Genomic DNA, 21072 nt, shown 5'->3' with positions numbered 1-21072 from the left:
TTCCTGTGGTGGAAAACAGGCAGTGCTGGTGATCCAACCGTGGTGCAACTGCAACGGTCATAATGTGGCGGATAGACCGCCACCAAAGCACTGGGACCAATGTTCTGGCGGCGGTCACACCGCCACCGCGATCGCCAGGGTCGTAATGACCACCATTAATGTTTTAAGAACAAGGGTCCCATTAAAGTGCGGCAATGTAGTAACAAGACGAGGCAAATAAATAACATGTGTTTTACATTTTGGACGCCATTATTGCAGAGGTAGCATATATTAGATGATGTATACCATTTAGAAGTTAAAACTTTTAGGGTTAACATATTTAAGCGTAGCAATGTCCAAAAATGCTTGATACAGTGCGATATGTTCTAAATCAAATATTGCTGCAGTTTTATCAAGATATAAGACTTCCTTACCATCTCATTTTTTTCTTTTTTTAAACAAACATCAGTGTCCAGGTGAAAGCTTAAGTAAGAAGAGGTCAGGTTGAGATGCGCTGTTAACTGGGTCAGAGACACAGACAATATCTGTCCCATGTCTACGTTAAACAAGCGTAAAGCATATCAGAAATTCCTTAAAAACATGGATTTCTCTCTTTTTCACCACCTGGGGGGTCATTATGACACTGGTGGTCTTGAGACTGCCAGGATTGTGGTGACAATCGGAGCACCGTCAAAGTGGCCACATTACGACAGTGGTGGTAGAGCCACGGTCAGACCGCCAGCACCACCAGATTTCCTTCAAAGGAGGGACTGGTGGTGCTGGTTGTTCTGGTGGTCCTAGTCTGCCAGTGCAGTGCTGAAGCAGAGCTGCCCTGGGGGTTACAAGACCCTTCTCCGCCGGTGGTTCCATGGTAGTTGTACCCCCTGGCCAGTCCGGTCGTGATGTTCACTGCCTACTTTGCAGACAGTGAACATCGCAATGGGTGTTGGTGCACCCTACGCACTACAGCATTGCCGCCGGCTCTATTGTGAGCCAGCGTCAATGTTGTAGGCCGTTTTCCACTGAGCCAGTGGGCGGAAACACCTGCTCACTCAGCGAGAAACTCTTAATGGGGGCCTTCAGGAAGGAGGCCGCACTGGCGGCAACTTGCCCATCTGGACTTCGGCAGACGACCTTTTACATCCAGCGAAGTCATAATGACCTCCCTAATCTCGTTACACATGTAACTGCTTAATGAGTTAGAATCACTTCTCAATTACGATGACCCCAACAAACCACTCCTGCCAGACAGAGCACAAATTAACTTTTCAACCCAAATTCAAATCTTAAGGCCGCAACTTTGTCTAGGAAACCCCATTTTGCAACAGCAATTAATTCCACTACATACAATAAAGTAGCCAGGATTTTAATTTAAATATAATAAGTATCTGGGAAAAATGTCCCCACCCCATTGCACTGTAAAACGCACCCAACACCTTAGCCTGGAATTTAGACTTACAGATGCTGTTTAATATATGTTACAACTCATTTAAAGTGCTACACACAAGTTTCCCTAAACATTCATAAGAATTCACAATCTCCAAGTATCCGTCCCAAGGTACCAAGAGTAATTTGAGTAGTTACTCAGACTTTTGCAATGAAAAAACAAGACTTTGCTTTTACAATGTTAATTTTCAGAAAGTGAGACCCTCCATACTGCTGTAGAGCAGTGAGATGGTTATTTAAACCTTTAGGTGTGAGATCAAGAATTATTATCTCATCCGCACATAGACAGACCACTGAGCGACCCGTAGTACTCAGAGGATATCGTGAAACAATTTTCCAAAGCAGCATGTAAAAGAGAAAACAGCAGTGGGGCCGACAAACAGTCCTGCTTCAAACCATTTTTTGTTGAGATCACAGTGGACAAGCCTGATCCTCTCCCAGCAAGCCCTGACACTAGGAAGATGAGTGCAAAGCAATAATTAAACGTAATAAGGTTCCTGGCATACCCAGTTCATGCAGCTTTTTTATGTGGTAGAACTATCAACTTTATCGTACGCTTTAGAAAAGTCGATAAAGGCAGCGTAAAGTGGGGAACTTCTGTCGAACACATATTTTTCTACAATAAGTCGCAGAACTGTGATTTTGTCCAGGGTGCCATGATGTTGCTAAAGCCCATCATCTCTGATGGTATTATGTATTCCTCACTAACCCAGGTCTGGCGGTGATCAGGAAGACTTTAAGTAAAGAACTTGCCAACGGCATCTAACAAAGCAATTTGTCAATAATTATTAGATAGATTATGGTCTCCCTTTTTATAAAGTGGGATAATTACACTCACAGCCCAAGATAAAGGCAGTGCAGATTTGTCATAACAATATTCAAAGACTGGAGATAAAATGATTTCCCGTAGATTGGCTTCACTTTTTAAAACTGAGATTGGGAACTCACCCGGACCCAGCACTCCGGAAGTCCTCAAAGAAGAGACTGAAGTCACAATCTCGACCTCAGAGGGAGGATCATAACTCACTGCCTTCCTTTCGTGAACAGCGGGATAGTCCCAAAAAGACATCTTCCGAGTTGGCTGCATATAACTCTGAGATAAAACTACCACATAGGTCTTCCTTAATGGGTGAGTGGCTGGATCTGACCCTTGTTCCACAACAATCCACAATATTCTCCCAGAATTTCCTCAAATTCTTGGAGGATACAGCCTCTCCAATTACAATCTGATTCTTGCTTTTTGTCCAGCTTTCAGTCGTCTTCTCCTTTTCAAAGATGCTATTAATTGAACTCTATCAAGTGAGAAGGAAACTAATTGAGTGCTAATCAGCCCATTTATTTCTTTACTAAAGATAAGGGTAGGTAATTGTGACGGGTTTCACAATGACTTAGTATAAGCCAGCGAGGACGTAGTATGAGGGTTCTGAGCGAGCCTGGCATTAGCCCAACAATTCCTACTTGCAGCCTGTTTGGTAAGATGACGAAAGAAACAAATAACATCAGGATGCCAGGAACCTACGTTAGTGCCCGTCTTCTCTAGAAGCCTTTTTAGCTTGAAAAATCCTGGCAGGAAACCAGTGGGACCTACTCGAGCTCTTAATAAAACTAGTGGTGGTCCCATTACGTTCTTTAAATAAAATAGCTATGCCACCTCTGGTGTGACCTCTTTTGAAGGAGAAGCATTACAAGTAAAAACATAAGAACCATCTAAAGATAAGTCGGATTTATCAGGTTTCCCGGGTGCAGATAAGATCAGCTTTCAGGGCAAATCCATTTTATCTGATATATTCAGTAAACCTGCTGTATTCTAGGAAACAATTTTTAAACTATTATTAAGTATAGAAAGTGAACACCAGACCCAAAGCACAAGTACAATGAAGGGTACCAGCCAAGCAATTCCATTTGGACAAACCTTCCTCTGTTGCGGAAGGGGACCTGAACCCTAAAGTATCATGCTTAGTAACATGTCTCACTTTATTCACTACCGAGACCTGTAGGAGCATTAGACTTCCGCCTACTATCTCATTCCCTGACGGTTAGTAACATGCATCAGGGAAGCAAGATGGATTATCATACTGTGACTCATGTCTTACTTTTTCAGAGGACTGGTATGACATCAGTCTCTCTGCACTGGTAAATTACTATTTTGTAGAAACAAATTGGCTACTGCTCTAGATTGAAAAGAGTCTCTGGCATTGTTTGCTGTGGTTAAATGAGATATAATTTACAAGAGACATATCATTATTTTGAATCATTTTAAGATTCTCATTGTCAGCGAAATATGATAATAAAAATGAACGATTCAAAATTATATCATACTCAAACATTGCCACAAAGTCAAGAGTAGAGGTTGCTACAGTCAGATGGTAGCAGGATGGTAATTACCATCTAAGTCCTCAACTCCTACTTCTAGAGGGTAAGTGGTAATCGACTCTTGCTTCGAAGAATGAGCTTCCTTAAGCTTTAAATCGTTTAGAATTCCATCATTAGTTGTAGACACCCGCTTCTCTCCTGGAGACACTTCCAACTTTTCCTGGAAATGGTGCTTTTTAGGACGGTTCTTTGAAGTACTCTGTTGTTTTTTTTCTTTTTTGAAGTAAGCAGTTTTTTGTTTTTTTCTTATCTCTATGCTGAGGACAATGAGGGGCATCTATAATATTCTGTTTATCAGATTATTTAAACATAAAAATAAGAAAGGAGTCCATCTTGAAGCAGGCAGTGGGTTCCACAGAATTTATATCTGCTGGATTCGGGGTACCGGGAGTTCTACAGTTTTATTTAAGGAATAAACAGGTTTGACTAATTCTGATATTTTGTAACAGAACTGTATGACTTCTTCCACTGAGGGCTGCCACCTTGGATCCCAATATCTTTAAAAGAAGGCCTGGCCTTGGAGTATTGAAAAGAGGAATCCATTCCTAGGCACTGGTTTACTAACTGGTAGCCCATAATCATTATCCGTAGGTTTTGCCAAAGGAGCATGTCAAGGGACATCTGAAACTGAACTATGTGATTACCTTCCCCTCTCACTTTTTTTTTAAATAAACTGTGAAACCCAGCTTGTAAAATTTTCATCGCTTACCACCACCAAAACCTTCAGGTCTGTTAAAAGAGTATATTGAATATGATCGGTACTATTAACATATTTTTTGAGTAAAGTGAGAATGGATGACAGAATTATTTTCAGACATTTGAGAGATTCTGAATACTGAACATAATGCCCAGGAAGGGCTCCCAAGTAGCTCAAAATCAGGTGTGGCCAAGATCTTGGGGACGGAGACCGATATCTCCACAGGGATATGTTAGACCTGGCATCTTTTGGCATGTTTCCCCCTGTCTTTTTGCCTTCTGACCTCATGTTTTTATGGTATGTTGGACTCTGTTTTTGCTGGTTTAGTGTCTCTGCACACTTTGCCACTGCTGATCAGTGCTAAAGTGCAACTGCTCTCTGTGTAAATTGTACTGCTGATTGGTTTATCCATGATTGGCATATTTGATTTACTACTAAGTCCCTAGTAAAGTGCACTAGAGGTCCCCAGGGCCTGTAAATCAAATGCTACTAGTGGGCCTCCAGCACTGTTTGTGTCACCCACATAAGTAGCCCTGTAACCGTGACTCAGACCTGCCACTGCAGTGTCTGTGTGCAGTTTTAAACTGCCAATTCGATCTGGCAAGTGTACCCACTTGCCAGGCCAAAACCTTCCCTTTTTATACATGTAAGGCACCCTTAAGGTAGGTCCTAGGTATCCCCATGGGCAGAGTGCAGTGTATGTTAAAGGTGGGACATTACTGATGTGTTTTACATGTCCTAACAGTGCAATACTGCCAAATTTGTTTTTCACTGTTGCAAGGCCTATCTCTTTCATAGGTTAACCTGGGGGCTGCCTTTAAATATTCTTAAAGTGCAGTTTCCCTTAGGGAGCAGTTAGAGAGCTGGAGTTTGGGGTCTCTGAGCTCACAATTTAAAAACACATCTTTTTATAAAGTTGGTTTTTATATTGTCTGTTTGAAAATGCCACTTTTAGAAAGTGGGCCTTTTCTTACTTAAACCATTTTGTGCCTCTGTCTGCTTGTGTATTCAATGTCTGGGCCAGACGGACAAATGGGCTGTTGTGAATTCCCTCTAGACAGTGACACAAAGGGAGCAGGGTGTAGCCTGCATATCCTGCTGGGCCATCTGGGCTCGAGTGGAGGGAGGAGTGGTCGCTAACACCCAAAAGGACTGTGCCTGCCCTCACACGATGTAGTCTCCGACCACCTGGTATGTGTCTGGGGCCAGGCCTGGGAAAGGCAGGATGTTGTCAACAGAGACTTTCCTTTGAGGTTTGCCTACTTCAAAGGCAGAACTGAGTATAAGTAGTGGACCCAAAACCCCAGACTGGTAGAACACTTCTGGATCGGGAGGAACCTCTGCCAAGAAGAAGAGCTGAAGAGCTGGAGGAGGAGTACTGCCCCTTAACTGTGCTGCTTTGCTGGGTTGGCCTGCAGTTGCTGCTTTTGCCTTAAAGAGGGCTAAGGCTGGACTTTGCTGTGAATCCTCCTTGTGAGGTTTCTCAAACGGCTTGGAGTAGAACTTGCCTCCTGTTTTAAGTCTCAGGGATATCAAAGACTTCAGCTACATCTGTCTACAGCACTGGGAACTGTGTGTTTTGTGCTGCAACAGAAGTAAAACCACTGCAACACTTTCAATGATGCCGCTGACTGCACCGTGACCTGACTACCCCACGTGGAGCCGTGCCCCAGGTAGCACCGCAACCCTGGTCTCTCTGACGCCACCACCTGATGCGTCACCGAGCCACTGCTTGCACTGTGACCTGTGATCCCCGCACTTCCTATCGCCTTGCTCACATCGCAGCCTTGGCGTCCCGGACGACACTGCTCCATGGTGACACTGACGCCGCTGCCTGCACCGTGGCCTGAGGACACTGCTTGTGAGGGACACAAAGCACCGCCCTGTCCCGCACCACAGCCCCAGTTCACCGATGCCAGTGCCATCAACTCCAATCTTGTCAACAGACGTTGCTGTCTGCACCGCGACCTGTGAGCACAGCACGAAGCTCGCCCCATGCTGCACTTTCACCTTGGGCCTACCAACAAAAGCGCTTAAGCAACGACACCGCCGCTGCTTGCACCGTGACTTGGACACCTCACGTTGCACCACCCGCTTCACACCCCAGCCCTGGTCTCACCAACGCCGCTGGACACCACCACCGAGCCGCTGCCTGCACCGTGACCTGTGGGCACCACACATTTTATTGTCCGGCTTCACACCGCAGCCCAGACACCATCCACGCCAGCACTCCTGACTTTGTCATCAGCCCGGAGTTCGATCTGCAACGCGTGTGACTTCAAGGGCCAGATTACCCCCGCACAAACCTCAGAACCGATGCCACACTCTGGATCTCATTGCGAGGATCACAACGCCTTGCATTTCCAAGGTACTGTCTGTGGGTCTTCCCAACACTGTAGCTGGCCTGCGACGCTGCGGCTGGCCTGATCTGTTGGATTTGTTGTTCGTGACGCCATGATAGCGCCTCACGGAGCTATCGGCTATTTTTCTAAAACTGGTGTGTCCTTTTGTATTGTTTTCACTGTATTACTGTGTGTTGGTGCAAATGCTTTACACATTGCTTCTGAGATAAGCCCGACTGCTTATGCCAAGTTACCAAGAGGGTGAGCAGGGGTTATCTGAGCTGGGTACCTCTCTTATCCTGACTAGAGGGAGGGTCCCTACTTAGACAGGGTGTAAACTGACTGCCAACCAGAGACCCCATTTCTAACATGGTGCAACTAAAAAAATGTAATGCAGATTTCTGCTGATTACATAAGGGAGTAGTAGGAGGAATTATCACCTCTGGCAATTGTTTTCCCAGTTGAGTATCAATCAATCAGTGGATTTGTAGGGCGCTTCTTGTCACTCGTTAGGGTATCCAGGCGCTGGCAGGGGCCAGCTGATTAGCCGACTAGCCAGGTCTTCAGGGACTTTCCGAATGATGAGGTCCAGAGATGAAAGGGTAGCTCATTCCATCTCTTTGCTGCTAGGTAGGGGAAGAAGCAACCTCTGCATGTGCTATGTCAGATGTGGGTGGTGAGGGTTAGAGAAAGGGAAGCAGAGCAGAGGTGTCTGGTGGGCTGATGGAAGTTCAGGCAGTGGTTTAAGTAGGTCCACAGTTTTGTAGGGCCTTGCATATGTGGGTCAGGAGCTAGCAACGTTTCTGAAGAGGGAGCCAGTTGAGTTCCCTGAAGTAGGGAGTCATGTGTGTTTGTCTAGGGAGATCTAGGACGAGTCTAGATACACCATTTTGTATGGCCTGTAGCTGTCGGAGGATATGCGATCCCTGTGTAGAGAGCCTTGCCATAGTCCAGTTGGCTTGAGATCAGGGCCTGGGTGATGATGAGTCTTGAGCTTTGGGATCACCTTTTAAATATCTTAGGAAGCATGTGGAAGATAAAGAAGCAGGAGGAGGAGGAGGCAGAACTGACCTGAATCCTCATAGTTAGCTTGTTATCCAGAATGATGCTTAGGTTCCTAGCATGGTCAGTGGGAGTAGGAGTAGGTCCGAGAACTGAGGTCGACTGTGATGCGTGTCAGTGGGAGCTTCAGTTTCTGAAGATCATTACCTATGTCTTGTCCATGTACAGCTTAAGGCAGTTTTCCTTCATCCAGATGGTGACATCTGTCATGCAGTTGTGAAAGTTGGTCTTGGTGGTATTTTTTGAGAGGGAGAGGTTGAGTTGTGTATCCCCAGCGTAGGATATGATGCTGAGTCCCTGGGTTTTTACGGTGCTGGCCAGCAATGTCAATATAAGTGTTGAAGAGGGTGGGGCTGAGTGTGGGTCCTGGGGGGTACATCAGGCAGAGTGAAATCCTTGATATGGCATTTGAGGTTTTCTCTGGAAACTGAGTACCCTGTTCTTGGATACAAATGAGTTGAGGAATAAAGTTTTGCAGGATTCCTTGCATCCAAGCTGACATCCAGCTTTGAAGAGACATCACTGGCCCCCACGTTTTCCTTTTGGAAGAAACAGAAAGGGGAATTTGAGTGCTTCACCACATTTAGAAGGGTTGTCTTATTCCTAATAGGAACGGATTTTGTCTTATTAATTGCCCTTAAAGGGATTATTCTTCCTGAGCAAAGCTTACTAATTGTCCTCTTATTTGCTTCAGAGAAGGCTCCTAGAGGAATTCCCCTAGATAATCAGACTGTTGTTTGAGATTCAGACTTTAGATGATATTAAATCTCTGCACAAATGCCAAGCAGCCCCAAGTGACTCCTTCTGAACACAAACCGCAGTCACTGGTGCCACCTCCTCCCAAAAACCAACATCTTCAGAGGAGTCAGCTGGCTCGTCGGCACCACCAGAGGCTCCCCGCCAGTGTATGTCCGACAAGGCCATAACAGTCTGCGACTCACGGAGAACCAAATAAGGAGGGGCACGAACACACCAGCCTCTCACACATCACTCAGGATGGCCTCTGATGTTCATGGATGGAGATTTTCATAGCAGCAGAGGTGGTAAAAGAGGAGAGGTGGGGGAGCTAATCAGCGAACAAGCCGCAAAACACCTGGGCCAGACGACTCCGTGTGCCACAGCTCTACCCAGCAAAGTGCTGTGGTTTACCTCTCCTTTCTCCAAATATTGTAGTGACTTACCTCTGTTGCACTGACTGTGGTTTTGAGCCAGCCTCCTGACTTCTGTGGGTGAATGCCGGACTTAGGAGCACGCCAGCAGGCGCAAAACCAGCAAGGCAAAAGGACCCCGGTCTTCAAATGCAAACATCTGGGCTCCCAAAACTCCTCATGATCACACATCCCGCTGCAAGTCACTGCCTCCAGACTTCCAACATTGAGGTTTGCCACAATGTGGGGGCCAGATGGCCCCACTAGGCCAGCCATGGCAGCACCTAATGCTACAGACGTTTTTACTGCCGAAGCCAGATGTGGGGGCTAAGAGCCAGGAGCCAAGAACCTCAAAACTGTTTGCAAATAAGGGATCTGATGTGGGGTTCCCTTCACTAGCTGACCCACAACCAGCACCCCGCCCTCTGGTAGAGTACACCACTGGGTAGATATTTGCCTCGTTATTTTCTTCCAATCTCCTCGTAATTAACCTTTGACTCGTCATACAGAGACAACACCTATCTAACGGGAGACCCAGATGTTCACCTGTTCAATATTAGCCCTACATAGATCTCAATGAGATATGCATCACTCAGAAAGCATCTAAAGAGATAAGTAAAAACATGTGGTTAGGCAAGAGGCTATCCACACACACAGTGCATTTCATATTACCATAAACCTCCAAACTCTATTGAACAAGTAGATATATCCAGAAAAGGCACAGCTGAAAATCTATAACTCATACGTAAGAAAGATTTAAGTGCTAACTTAAACATCTGGAAAGCACAGCTTAGCTTAAACAATGAGCTAATCACTGTAAATGAAATAAGCAAACAAAGCATGATCTGAAAGGGACCAGGATTATTAAATTGCATAATCCTCAATCATCTAGAACATGAGTACAAAACCATAACTTTACTGCATCCCTCACTGCCAGCTGGACCTTAGCAACATGAAGAAATATACTGCATAGGTGTGTGTGAGCGCAAACACACACCCACACCATCGTGGGGTAAGGAAGACTAAATGTGAGAGAGCCGACTGTCCTCTGAATCAAGGCAACACACTGCGCAATCTCCAGTCTACTCTCCTGCCCAATCAGAACCGGTGGGTCACTGCTTAAGAAACTTGTGAATATCTGAACATGGTCCCATAGCTCCTTAATGCCACACAAGTGGAGGCGCTAACTTATCCCAGATACATCTCTGGAGTGAAATTGATGGAATCATTTCCTGGTCCTAGAACTATGAAAAGAATCAATCTCTCTTGAGCTGTGAAAGTTACTAAAACCTCACTGGGAACCTTCAGGACTAAGCTCTGCTTCTCTGCACATTCCTTTAGTGGCAGTGCCATTCTCCTCTGTCTCCCGGTCACACATCCCGCGGTCCACAAACATCTGCAGGCCTTGTACACCTGTCAAGTCACCTCAAACCCCCACAAACCACCAGCATGCAGCATGCGAGCGCCACCGCTCAAGGCAACTCAAAGGCAGTTTGGGGAGTACATGAGACCACCATAAGGAACCAGGACAATGAGGGGGCTTCAACGGATGGAAAGCCAAGGAGAACACCATGTGACTTAATAAAGCAGGACCATGATTCACAAATTGGGAAAAGTGGTTCCAAATCCCACCGATATAAATATAGTAAAAAGGCTGCATTTTATTACTTACATTATCAGAGTCCTGATGAGGCATACTGTTGCTGCTATTCATCATCATATTTTTGGAGCTAGAATTTAAAAACAGACCTGAGTCAGGAAAGTAGAAGAATGCCTGTGCAGACCCCAGAGCTCCCTCTGTGACAATCCTATCAATAGCTCCCCCAGGTGCAGACCCCAGATCTCCCTCTGTGACAATCCTATCAATAGCTCCCCCAGGTGCAGACCCCAGAGCTCCCTCTGTGACAATCCTATCAGTAGGTCCCCAGATGCAGACCTCAGAGTGCCCTCTGTGTCAATCCTATCAGTAGCTCTATCAGGAACAGACCCAAGAGCTCCCTCTGTGGCAATCCTATCAGCAGACCTACAGCAGACCCCAGAGCTCCCTTCCTGACAATCCTAGAAGTAGCTCACCCAGATGCAGACCCCAGAGATCGCACTGTGACAATCCTATTGGTAGCTCTACCAAGTGCAGAACTCAGAGCTCCCACTGACAGTCCTATCAGTCTCTCCCCAGATGCAGACCGCAGAGCTCCCTCTGTGACAATCCTATCAGTAGCTCTGCCAGGTGCAAACCTCATAGCTCCCTCTGTGACAGTCCTATCAGTAGCTCCCCCACATGCAGACCCCAGAGCTCCCACTTTGACAATCCTATCAGTAGCTCTTCCAGGTGCAGACCCCAGAGCTCCCTCTGTGACAACCCTATCAGTAGCTCCCCACCTGCAGGCCTCAGAGCTCCCTCTGTGACAATCCTATCAGTAGCTCTACCAGGTGCAGACCCTAGAGCTCCCTCTGTGACAATCCTATCAGAAGCTCTATCAGGTGAAGACCCCAGAGCTCCCTCTGTGACAGTCCTATCAGTAGCTCCCCCACATGCAGATCCCAGAGCCCCCACTGTGACAATCCTATCAGTAAGCTCTACCAGGTGCAGACCCTAGAGCTCCCTCTGTGACAATCCTATCAGTAGCTCTATCAGGTGCAGACCCCAGAACTCCCTCTGCGACAACCCTATCAGTAGCTCCCCAAGTGCAGACCTCAGAGCTCCCTCTGTGACAATCCTATCAGTAGCTCTACCAGGTGCAGACCCTAGAGCTCCCTCTGTGACAACCCTATCAGTAGCTCTCCCAGATGGAGACCCCCAGAGCTCCCTCTGTGACAATCCTATCAGTAGGTCTACCGGGTGCAGACCGTAGAGCTCCCTCTGTGACAATCCTATCAGTAGCTCTATCAGGTGCAGACCCCAGAGCTCCCTCTGCGACAACCCTATCAGTAGCTCACCCAGATGCAGACCCCAGAGCTTCCACTGTGACAATCCTATCAGTAGCTCTACCGGGTGCAGACCGTAGAGCTCCCTCTGTGACAATCCTATCAGTAGCTCTATCAGGTGCAGACCCCAGAGCTCCCTCTGCGACAACCCTATCAGTAGCTCACCCACATGCAGACCCCAGAGCTTCCACTGTGACAATCCTATCAGTAGCTCTATCATGTGCAGACCCCAAAGCTCCCTCTGCGACAACCCTATCAGTAGCTCACCCAGATGCAGACCCCAGAGCTTCCACTGTGACAATCCTATCAGTAGCTCTATCAGGTGCAGACCGTAGAGCCTCCTCTGCGACAACCCAATCAGTAGCTCCCTAAGTGCAGACCTCAGAGCTCGCTCTGTGGCAATCCTATCAGTAGCTCTATCGGGTGCAGAACCCAGCACTCCATCTGTGACCCCAGAGTTCCCTCTGTGACATTCCTATCAGTAGCTCCTCAGGTGCAGAACCCAGAGCTCCCTCTGTGACAATCCTATCAGTAGCTCTCCAGGGGCAGACCACAGAGCTCCCTTTGTGGCAATCCCACCAGTAGTCCAGCAGGTGCAGACCCCAGAGCTCTCTCTGTGGCAATCTTATCAGTAGCTCTATCAAGTGCAAAACCCAGAGCTCCCTCTGTGACCCCAGAGGTCCAACTGTGACAATCCTATCAGTAGCTCCCCAGGTGCAGACCTCAGAGCTCCATCTGTGACAATCCCAACAGTAGCTCCCTAGGTGCAGACCTCAGAGCTCCCTCTGTGACAATCCCACCAGTAGCTCTATCAGGTGCAGGCCCCAGAGCTCCTTCTGTGACAATCCTATCAGTAGCGCTCCCAGATGGAGACCCCCAGAGCTCCCACTGTGACAATCCTATCAGTAGCTCTACCAAGTGCAGATCTCAGAGCTCCCTCTGTGACAATCCTATCAGTAGCTCTATCAGGTGCACACCTCAGAGCTCCCTCTGTGACAATCCTATCAGTAGTTCTACCAGGTGCAGACCCTAGAGCTCCCTCTCTGACAATCCTATCAGTAGCTCTACCAGGTGCAGACCGTAGAGCTCCCTCTGTGACAAGCCTATCAGTGGCTCTATCGGATGCAGACCTCAGAGTGCCTTCTGTGACAATCCTATCAGTAGCTCCCCAAGTGCAGACCTCAGAGCTCCCTCTGTGACAATCCTATCAGTAGCTCTACCAGGTGCAGACCCTAGAGCTCCCTCTGTGACAATCCTATCAGTAGCTCTACCAAGTGCAGACCTCGGAGCTCACTCTGTGGCAATCCTATCAGTAGCTCTATCGGGTGCAGAACCCAGCACCTCATCTGCGACCCCAGAGTTCCCTCTGTGACAATCCTATCAGTAGCTCTCCAGGTGCAGACCGCAGAGCTCCCTCTGTGGCAATCCCACCAATAGTCCAGCAGGTGCAGACCCCAGAGCTCTCTTTGTGACAATCCTATTAGTAGCTACCTCGGTGCAGACCCCAAAGCTCCCTCTGTGACAACCTTATCAGTAGCTCCTTCAGATGCAGACCCCCAAGCTCCCACTGTGACACTCCTATCGGTAGCTCTACCAGGTGCAGACCTCAGGGCTCCCACTGTGAGAAGCCTGTCAGAAGCTCCACCAGGTGCAGACCTCAGAGCTCCCTATTTGACAATCCTATCAGAAGCTCTATCGGGTGCAGACCCCAGAGCTCCTTCTGTAACAATCCTATTGGTAGCTCTATCTGGTGCAGACCTCAGAGTTCCTTCTGTGACAATCTTATCAGTAGCTCTACCAGGTGCAGAACTCAGAGTTCCCTCTGTGGCAATCCCACCAGTAGCTCTAGCAGGTACACACCTCAAAGCTCCCTCTGTGACAATCCTATCAGATGTTTTCCCAGATGCAGACCCCAGAGCTCCAACTGTGACAATCCTATCTGTAGGTCCCCATATGCAGACCTCAGAGTTCCCTCTGTGTCAATCCTATCAGTAGCTCTATCAGGAACAGACCCCAGAGCTCCCTCTGTGGCAATCCTATCAGTAGATCTAAGGCAGACCCCAGAGCTCCCTTCCTGACAATCCTAGAAGTAGCTCACCCAGATGCAGACCAGAGATCCCACTGTGACAATCCTATGAGTAGCTCTATCAAGTGCAGACCCCAGAGAGCCCCCTGTGACAGTCCTATCAGTAGCTCCCCCACATGCATACCCCAGAGCTCCCACTGTGACAATCCTATCAGTAGCTCTACCAGGTGCAGACCCCAGAGCTCCCTCTGTGACAACCCTATCAGTAGCTCCCCAACTGCAGACCTCAGAGCTCCCTCTGTGACAATCCTATCAGTAGCTCTACCAGGTGCAGACCCTAGAGCTCCCTCTGTGACAATCCTATCAGTAGCTCTATCAGGTGCAGACCACTGAGCTCCCTCCGTGACAGTCCTATCGTATCAGTAGCTCCCCCACATGCAGATCCCAGAGCTCCCATTGTGACAATCCTATCAGTAAGCTCTACCAGGTGCAGATCCTAGAGCTCCCTCTGTGACAATCCTATCAGTAGCTCAAGTGCTATCAAGTGCAAAACCCAGAGCTCCCTCTGTGACCCCAGAGGTTCAACTGTGACAATCCTATCAGTAGCTCCCCAGGTGCAGACCTCAGAGCTCCCTCTGTGACAATCCTATCAGTAGCTCTATCAGGTGCAGGCCCCAGAGCTCCTTCTGTGACAATCCTATCAGTAGTGCTCCCGGATGAAGACCCCAGCGCTCCCACTGTGACAATCCTATCAGTAGCCCTACCAATTGCAGATCTCAGAGCTCCCTCTGTGACAATCCTATCAGTAGCTCCATCAGGTGCAGGCCCCAGAGCTCCCTCTGTGACAGTCCTATCAGTAGCTCCCCCACATGCAGATCCCAGAGCTCCCACTGTGAGAATCCTATCAGTAAGCTCTACCAGGTGCAGACCCTAGAGCTCCCTCTGTGACAATCCTATCAGTAAGCTCTACCAGGTGCAGATCCCAGAGCTCCCTCTGTGACAACCCTATCAGTAGCTCCCCCACATGCAGATCCCAGAGCTCCCTCTGTGACAATCCTATCAGTAGCTCTACCAGGTGCAGACCCCAGAGCTCCCTCTGTGGCAATCCTATCAGTAGCTCTACCAGGTGCAGACCCCAGAGCTCCCTCTGTGACAATCCTATCAGTAGCTCCCCCACATGCAGATCCCAGAGCTCCCTCTGTGACAATCCTATCAGTAGCTCTACCAGGTGCAGACCCCACAGCTCCCTCTGTGACAATCCTATCAGTAGCACTACCAGGTGCAGACCCCAGAGCTCCATCTGTGACAATCCTATCAGTAGCTCCCCCACATGCAGATCCCAGAGCTCCCTCTGTGACAATCCTATCAGTAGCTCTATCAGGTGCAGACCCCAGAGCGCCCTCTGTGACAATCCTATCAGTAGCTCTACCAGGTGCAGACCACAGAGCTCCCTCTGTGACAATCCTATCAGTAGCTCCCCCACATGCAGATCCCAGAGCTCCCTCTGTGACAATCCTATCAGTAGCTCTACCAGGTGCAGACCCCAGAGCTCCCTCTGTGACAATCCTATCAGTAGCTCTACCAGGTGCAGACCCCAGAGCTCCCTCTGTGACAATCCTATCAGTAGCTCCCCCACATGCAGACCCCAGAGCTCCCTCTGTGACAATCCTATCAGTAGCTCTATCAGGTGCAGACCCCAGAGCGCCCTCTGTGACAATCCTATCAGTAGCTCTACCAGGTGCAGACCCCAGAGCTCCCTCTGTGACAATCCTATCAGTAGCTCCCCCACATGCAGATCCCAGAGCTCCCTCTGTGACAATCCTATCAGTAGCTCTACCAGGTGCAGACCCCAGAGCTCCCTCTGTGACAATCCTATCAGTAGCTCTACCAGGTGCAGACCCCAGAGCTCCCTCTGTGACAATCCTATCAGTAGCTCCCCCACATGCAGACCCCACAGCTCCCTCTGTGACAATCCTATCAGTAGCTCTATCAGGTGCAGACCCCAGAGCTCCCTCTGTGACAATCCTATCAGTAGCTCTACCAGGTGCAGACCCCAGAGCTCCCTCTGTGACAATCCTATCAGTAGCTCTACCAGGTGCAGACCCCAGAGCTCCCCCTGTGACAATCCTATCAGTAGCTCTACCAGGTGCAGACCCCAGAGCTCCCTCTGTGACAATCCTATCAGTAGCTCCCCCACATGCAGACCCCAGAGCTCCATCTGTGACAATCCTATCAGTAGCTCTACCAGGTGCAGACCCCAGAGCTCCCCCTGTGACAATCCTATCAGTAGCTCTACCAGGTGCAGACCCCAGAGCTCCCTCTGTGACAATCCTATCAGTAGCTCCCCCACATGCAGACCCCAGAGCTCCCTCTGTGACAATCCTATCAGTAGCTCTACCAGGTGCAGACCCCAGAGCTCCCCCGGTGACAATCCTATCAGTAGCTCTACCAGGTGCAGACCCCAGAGCTCCCTCTGTGACAATCCTATCAGTAGCTCCCCCACATGCAGACCCCAGAGCGCCCTCTGTGACAATCCTATCAGTAGCTCTACCAGGTGCAGACCCCAGAGCTCCCCCTGTGACAATCCTATCAGTAGCTCTACCAGGTGCAGACCCCAGAGCTCCCTCTGTGACAATCCTATCAGTAGCTCTACCAGGTGCAGACCCCAGAGCTCCCTCTGTGACAATCCTATCAGTAGCTCTACCAGGTGCAGACCCCAGAGCTCCCCCTGTGACAATCCTATCAGTAGCTCTACCAGGTGCAGATCCTAGAGCTCCCTCTGTGACAATCCTATCAGTAGCTCTACCAGGTGCAGACCCCAGAGCTCCCTCTGTGACAATCCTATCAGTAGCTCTACCAGGTGCAGACCCCAGAGCTCCCTCTGTGACAATCCTATCAGTAGCTCTACCAGGTGCAGACCCCAGAGCTCCCTCTGTGACAATCCTATCAGTAGCTCCCCCACATGCAGACCCCAGAGCTCCCTTTGTGACAATCCTATCATTAGCTCTACCAGGTGCAGACCCCAGAGCTCCCTCTGTGACAATCCTATCAGTAGCTCTACCAGGTGCAGACCCCAGAGCTCCCTCTGTGACAATCCTATCAGTAGCTCTACCAGGTGCAGACCCCAGAGCTCCCCCTGTGACAATCCTATCAGTAGCTCTACCAGGTGCAGACCCCAGAGCTCCCTCTGTGACAATCCTATCAGTAGCTCTACCAGGTGCAGACCCCAGAGCTCCCTCTGTGACAATCCTATCAGTAGCTCTACCAGGTGCAGACCCCAGAGCTCCCTCTGTGACAATCCTATCAGTAGCTCCCCCACATGCAGACCCCAGAGCTCCCTCTGTGACAATCCTATCAGTAGCTCTACCAGGTGCAGACCCTAGAGCTCCCTCTGTGACCCCAATCTCCCCTTGTGACCCCAGAGCTCCCTCTGTGACCCCAGAGCTCCCCCTGTGACCCCCAAGCTCCCCCTGTGACCCCCGAGCTCCCTCTGTGACCCCAATCTCCCCGTGACCCCAGAGCGCCCCCTGTGACCCCAGAGCTCCCTCTGTGACCCCAATCTCCCCCTGTGACCCCAGAGCTCCCTCTGTGACCCCCAAGCTCCCCCTGTGACCCCCGAGCTCCCTCTGTGACCCCCAATCTCCCCCTGTGACCCCAGAGCTTCCTCTGTGACCCCAATCTCCCCCTGTGACCCCAGAGCGCCCCCTGTGACCCCAGAGCTCCTTCTGTGACCCCAATCTCCCCCTGTGACCCCAGAGCGCCCCCTGTGACCCCAGAGCTCCTTCTGTGACCCCAATCTCCCCCTGTGACCCCAGAGCGCCCCCTGTGACCCCAGAGCTCCCTCTGTGACCCCAATCTCCCCCTGTGACCCCAGAGCGCCCCCTGTGACCCCAGAGCTCCCTCTGTGACCCCAATCTCCCCCTGTGACCCCAGAGCTCCTTCTGTGACCCCAATCTCCCCCTGTGACCGCAGAGCGCCCCCTGTGACCCCAGAGCTCCCTCTGTGACCCCAATCTCCCCCTGTGACCCCAGAGCGCCCCCTGGACCCACGAGCTCCCGGTAAGGCTCCCCCCAGGGGCTCTGCGAGGTGACAGGCCGCAGCTCTCTGGCCTCGGGTCCTACCCCGGCAGGTGGCAGGCGTAGAGCCCACAGGAGACGCTTCGCAGTGAGAGCTCCATCCGTAGGTCTGTCTGCTGCCGGGGACAGACAGGGAGAGGCTGGGCGTTGACTGCGCATGCGCAGGAAGGAATCGCTGCTTGCGCCTCTGTGTTTAATACGCATGCGAGTGACAAAGCCGCTGTTCTCCAGTAGGAGACCGGTGTTCCATGCGCACGCTGCGCTGGACCAGGACCCCGGTGGTGCGCGGTCTCATTTTCTGGGCATGCGCACTAATGCTCTTTAGCTGCGATGTGTTTTCTGGTACCGTGAGTAGTCTTTCTTCTTCTGAGCATGCGCAGTACGTTTCTTAGGACGCAGTGTTCTGCTTGCGGATCCCGGTAAAAATCTCATTTTCTAGGCTAAAATCAGCTGAGCACACAGGCTCCGCCCACACAGCTCCAATCAGCTGAGCACACAGGCTCCGCCCACACAGCTCCAATCAGCTGAACACACAGGCTCCGCCCACACAGGCTCCAATCAGCAGAGCATCCAGGCTCCACCCAAACAGAGCTTCAACACCCACTCAGCTCCAATCAGCTGTACACACAGATCCCCACCCACAGAGCTCCAATCAGTTGAGCACACAGGCTCCCACCCACACAGCTTCAATCAGTTGAGCACTCAGGCCCCACCCACTCAGCTAAAATCAGCTGAGCACACAGGCTCCTACCCACACAGCTCCAATCAGTTGAGCACACAGGCCCCCACCCACACAGCTCCAATCAGTTGAGCACACAGGCTCCACCCACACAGCTCCAATCAGTTGAGCACACAGGCTCCCACCTACACTGCTTCCATCTGCTGAGCACACAGGCTCCACCCACACAGCTCCAATCAGCAGAGCACACAGGCTCCCACCCACACAGCTTTAATCAGTTGAATACACGGGCTCCACCGAAACACAGCTTCAATCTGCAGAGCGCACAGGCTCCCACTCCCACAGCTCTTCACTCAGCTGAGCACAGAGGCTCCACCCACACAGCTCTTCAGTCAGCTGAGCACACAGGCTCCACCCACACTGCTCTTCAGTCAGCTGAGCACACAGGCTCCACCCACACAGCTTCAACACCCACACAGCTTCAGTCAGTTGAGCACACAGGCTCCACCCACACAGCTTCAATCAGCTGAGCACACAGGCTCCCACCCACACATGATACACGACACAGCTCCGATCAGCAGAGCACCCAGGCTCCACCCACACAGCTCCAATCAGCTGAGCACACAGGCTCCACCCACACAGCTTCAATCAGCTGAGCACACAGGCTCCCACCCACACAGCTTCAACACCCACACAGCTTCAATCAGTTGAGCACACAGGTTCCACCCACACAGCTTCAATCAGTTGAGCACACAGGCTCCACCCACACAGCTTCAATCAGCTGAGCACACAGGCTCCCACTCACAAGCTTCAATCACTTGAGCACAAAGGCTCCACCCACACAGCTTCAATCAGCTGAGCACACAGGCTCCACCGACGCAGCTCCAATCAGCTGAGCACACAGGCTCCACCCACACAGCTAAAATCAGCTGAGCACATAGGCTCCCACCCTCACAGCTTCAATCAGTTGAGCACACAGGCTCCACCCACACAGCTTCAATCAGCTGAGCACACAGGCTCCACCCACACAGCTCCAATCAGCTGAGCACACAGGCTGCACCCACACAGCTTCAATCAGCTGAGCACATAGGCTCCCACTCACACAGCTTCAACACCCACACAGCTTCAATTAGCTGAGCACACAGCTTCAATCAGTTGAGCACACAGGCTCCACCCACACAGCTTCAATAAGCTGAGCAAACAGGCTCCACCCACACAGCTCCAATCAGCTGAGCACACAGGCTCCACCCACACAGCTTCAATCACTTGAGCACAAAGGCTCCCACCCACACAGCTTCAATCAGCTGAGCACACAGGCTCCACCAACGCAGCTCCAATCAGCTGAGCACACAGGCTCCCACCCACACAGCTTCAATCAGCTGAGCACACAGGCTCCACCCGCATAGCTTCAATCAGCTGAGCATTAAGGTTCCCACCAGAGTAGCTTCAATCAGCTGAGCACACAGGCTCCCACAGGCAGCTCTTCAGTCAGTTGAATAAACAGGCTCCCACAGGCAGCTCTTCAGTCAGTTGGATGCACAGGCTCCCACACAGCACTTCGATCAGTTGAATATGCAGGCATCCACACACAGCTCTTCAATCAGTTAAATACACAGGCTCTCACACACAGCTCTTCAAACAGTTGAATACACAGGCTGTCATACAGCTCTTCAATCAGTTGAATACACAGGCTCTCACACAACTTCCCAATCAGTTGAATACGCAGGCTCCCACACACAGCTCTTCAATCAGTTGAATGCACAGGCTCCCACACAGCTCTTCAATCAGTTGAATATGCAGGCTCTCACACGCAGCTCTTCAATCAGTTGAATACACAGGCTCCCACACGCAGCTCTTCAGTCAGTTGAATGCACAGGCTCCCACACGCAGCCCTTCAGTCAGTTGAATGCACAGGCTCCCACACGCAGCTCTTCAGTCAGTTGAATACACAGGCTCCCACACGCAGCTCTTGAGTCAGTTGAATACACAGGCTCCCACACGCAGCTCTTCAGTCAGTTGAATACACAGGCTCTCACACACAGCTCTTCAATCAGTTGAATACACAGGCTCTCACACAACTTCCCAATCAGTTGAATACGCAGGCTCCCACACACAGCTCTTCAATCAGTTGAATGCACAGGCTCCCACACAGCTCTTCAATCAGTTGAATACGCAGGCTCTCACACGCAGCTCTTCAATCAGTTGAATACGCAGACTCCCACACGCAGCTCTTCAATCAGTTGAATGCACAGGCTCCCACACAGCTCTTCAATCAGTTGAATACGCAGGCTCTCACACGCAGCTCTTCAGTCAGTTGAA

The 21072-nt window shown here is 50.2% G+C and overlaps 1 protein-coding gene and 1 long non-coding RNA gene across 2 annotated transcripts in view; both read right to left on the bottom strand.

Annotated features, from left to right (window-relative positions):
* The window catches only part of LOC138303489 (zinc finger protein 271-like), a 167172-nt gene extending 148843 nt beyond the window's left edge, over nt 1-18329 (bottom strand). Inside the window, exons 1-2 of the mRNA XM_069242664.1 lie at nt 18120-18329; nt 10720-10777 (exon numbers count right to left, since the gene is read on the bottom strand). Coding sequence (XP_069098765.1) covers nt 10720-10777; nt 18120-18175 — 114 coding nt within the window. The 5' untranslated portion in view covers nt 18176-18329. The remainder of the gene's footprint in view (nt 1-10719; nt 10778-18119) is intronic.
* The window catches only part of LOC138303505 (uncharacterized), a 1082407-nt gene that overhangs the window by 361702 nt on the left and 699633 nt on the right, over nt 1-21072 (bottom strand). The window lies entirely within an intron of this gene.

The sequence above is a fragment of the Pleurodeles waltl genome, chromosome 7 (assembly GCF_031143425.1).
Source record: "Pleurodeles waltl isolate 20211129_DDA chromosome 7, aPleWal1.hap1.20221129, whole genome shotgun sequence".
Lineage (NCBI taxonomy): Eukaryota > Metazoa > Chordata > Amphibia > Caudata > Salamandridae > Pleurodeles > Pleurodeles waltl.
This window is presented reverse-complemented; position numbering and strand designations above follow the sequence as displayed.